The sequence below is a fragment of the Triticum dicoccoides genome, unplaced genomic scaffold (assembly GCF_002162155.2).
Source record: "Triticum dicoccoides isolate Atlit2015 ecotype Zavitan unplaced genomic scaffold, WEW_v2.0 scaffold113684, whole genome shotgun sequence".
Lineage (NCBI taxonomy): Eukaryota > Viridiplantae > Streptophyta > Magnoliopsida > Poales > Poaceae > Triticum > Triticum dicoccoides.
This window is the reverse complement of record NW_021178803.1, coordinates 1-1,498: the sequence shown is the minus strand read 5'-3', so window position 1 is coordinate 1,498 and position 1,498 is coordinate 1. Positions and strand designations below refer to the sequence as shown.

At 46.9% G+C, this 1,498-nt stretch overlaps 1 protein-coding gene across 1 annotated transcript; it reads right to left on the bottom strand.

Annotated features, from left to right (window-relative positions):
• Positions 1-499: 499 nt before the first annotated feature.
• Positions 500-1,291, bottom strand: LOC119343043 (pathogenesis-related protein 1-like). The gene has a single exon (XM_037614249.1). The coding sequence runs from the start codon at positions 1,251-1,253 to the stop codon at positions 756-758; it is 498 nt and encodes a 165-aa protein (XP_037470146.1). The 5' UTR covers positions 1,254-1,291; the 3' UTR covers positions 500-755.
• Positions 1,292-1,498: the final 207 nt, after the last annotated feature.

The window sequence follows — 1,498 nt, the reverse complement described above, 5'->3', positions numbered from 1 at the left end:
GACAAGGACAGCTAGTGCGGCCGTGGTCATTCTGGTGTTTGAGTTGTTGTAGTATTCAGGGATGGAATTATTTTCTTGTCCCAAGCAGAACCTGTAATAGTGTAACCGTCTCATTTTGGAATCTTGGATCTTTAACTTGCATCTTGCTTAAGTAGACCTTGTCATAAGAGTTGTGCTCTATTAATAAAGTAGTATATTATTATTTGCTCTGCTATCCAAATTAATGCCCATAAATCAGCGCATGTCATGTGAAAAAGTTTCATGCATTGTTGCTAAATAACCTTCAATAAGCTGCCACTAAAAACTTTTCTTTGATCCCTAGAAGAAATTTTCTTATTTCATTTTTAAAATACATTGCTGAAATCAGATTATCTAAAGTATAAGAAAAATGTAAGTTTTGCTCTCTAGCAACACAACTTAAGATAAACGTGATATTGTGTTGGCTTTTATCTGGTTCCTACTAAACTAGAGCTAACCACAGCAAAGCCAAGATACAATGGGAATAACAAGTTCAAATACAAACAAATACAAGCCAATCACAACTTGCGGGACAAATACAATAACAATCAAAGCCCGGAACGATACAGGAGTGAAGGGAGGAGGGATTCTGGGCACACACACACACACACATCGGTGACATCAATCGACCGAGAATTAGTGCCCAGCCCTAGGAGTATCCCTTAATTATTTATTTAAGCAACATGGTGCTACGTGCATGCATGCATAGCCGCATGCATATATACTTGGCACGTAGCCTAGTACGGAATCTGCCCGAGCACGGGGGGCGGGCTGTAGCTGCAGATGACAAACACGCCAGCGTTGCCGTCACAGAGGACAGCGCCGCAGCCGATGGTCTTGGTGTCCCTCCACACCAACTGCAGGTATCCCATGCACGACTCACCCGTAGGTGCGGAGCAGGTGTTGGTGGCGTGGTCGTAGTACTGCTTCCCGGACGCCCAATAAATCACTGCGTCCACCGCATTCCATTCGGCCCCAGCGGCCCGAAAAAGGTTCTCTCCGTATGGGCGCACCTCCGGAGAGAGTAGTAGCTGGCAGTCGGCACGGCGCTTCTCCGCGTACGACTGCGCGTACGCCGCCACTATGGGGTCCCACGTCACTGGCCCCACACCGACGGCGGCGCGCACTTCATTGTGGGCGTTCAGCATGTCATCGGCCCCGTTCTGGGCGGTGACGATCATGGCGGACGCGAGAGCTAAGAGCAGTGCCGCCGCTAGCTTTGGCGAGTACTCCATCGCTAATGATGCCTTAGGAAATGGAGGAAAGATGTGCGTGTGTGTAATGATGGATGAGATTTGCTGTGTCACCGTGAGTTGTGTATTTATACTAGTGCACAAGCTAGCTCGATGGGTTGCTTCTCTAAACACCTAATCTTAGAGTCATTATTATTCTCCTTTCAATAGGTAAACAAGAATATCCACTTTTACGTACTGGGCAAATTCCCATACATGTGCCTGGTCCAAAAATTCAAGCCACTCAG

Bases quoted from the DNA above. Each gene is read 5' to 3' on its own strand.
- LOC119343043 (XM_037614249.1), bottom strand. From the start codon at position 1,253: ATGGAGTACTCGCCAAAGCTAGCGGCGGCACTGCTCTTAGCTCTCGCG.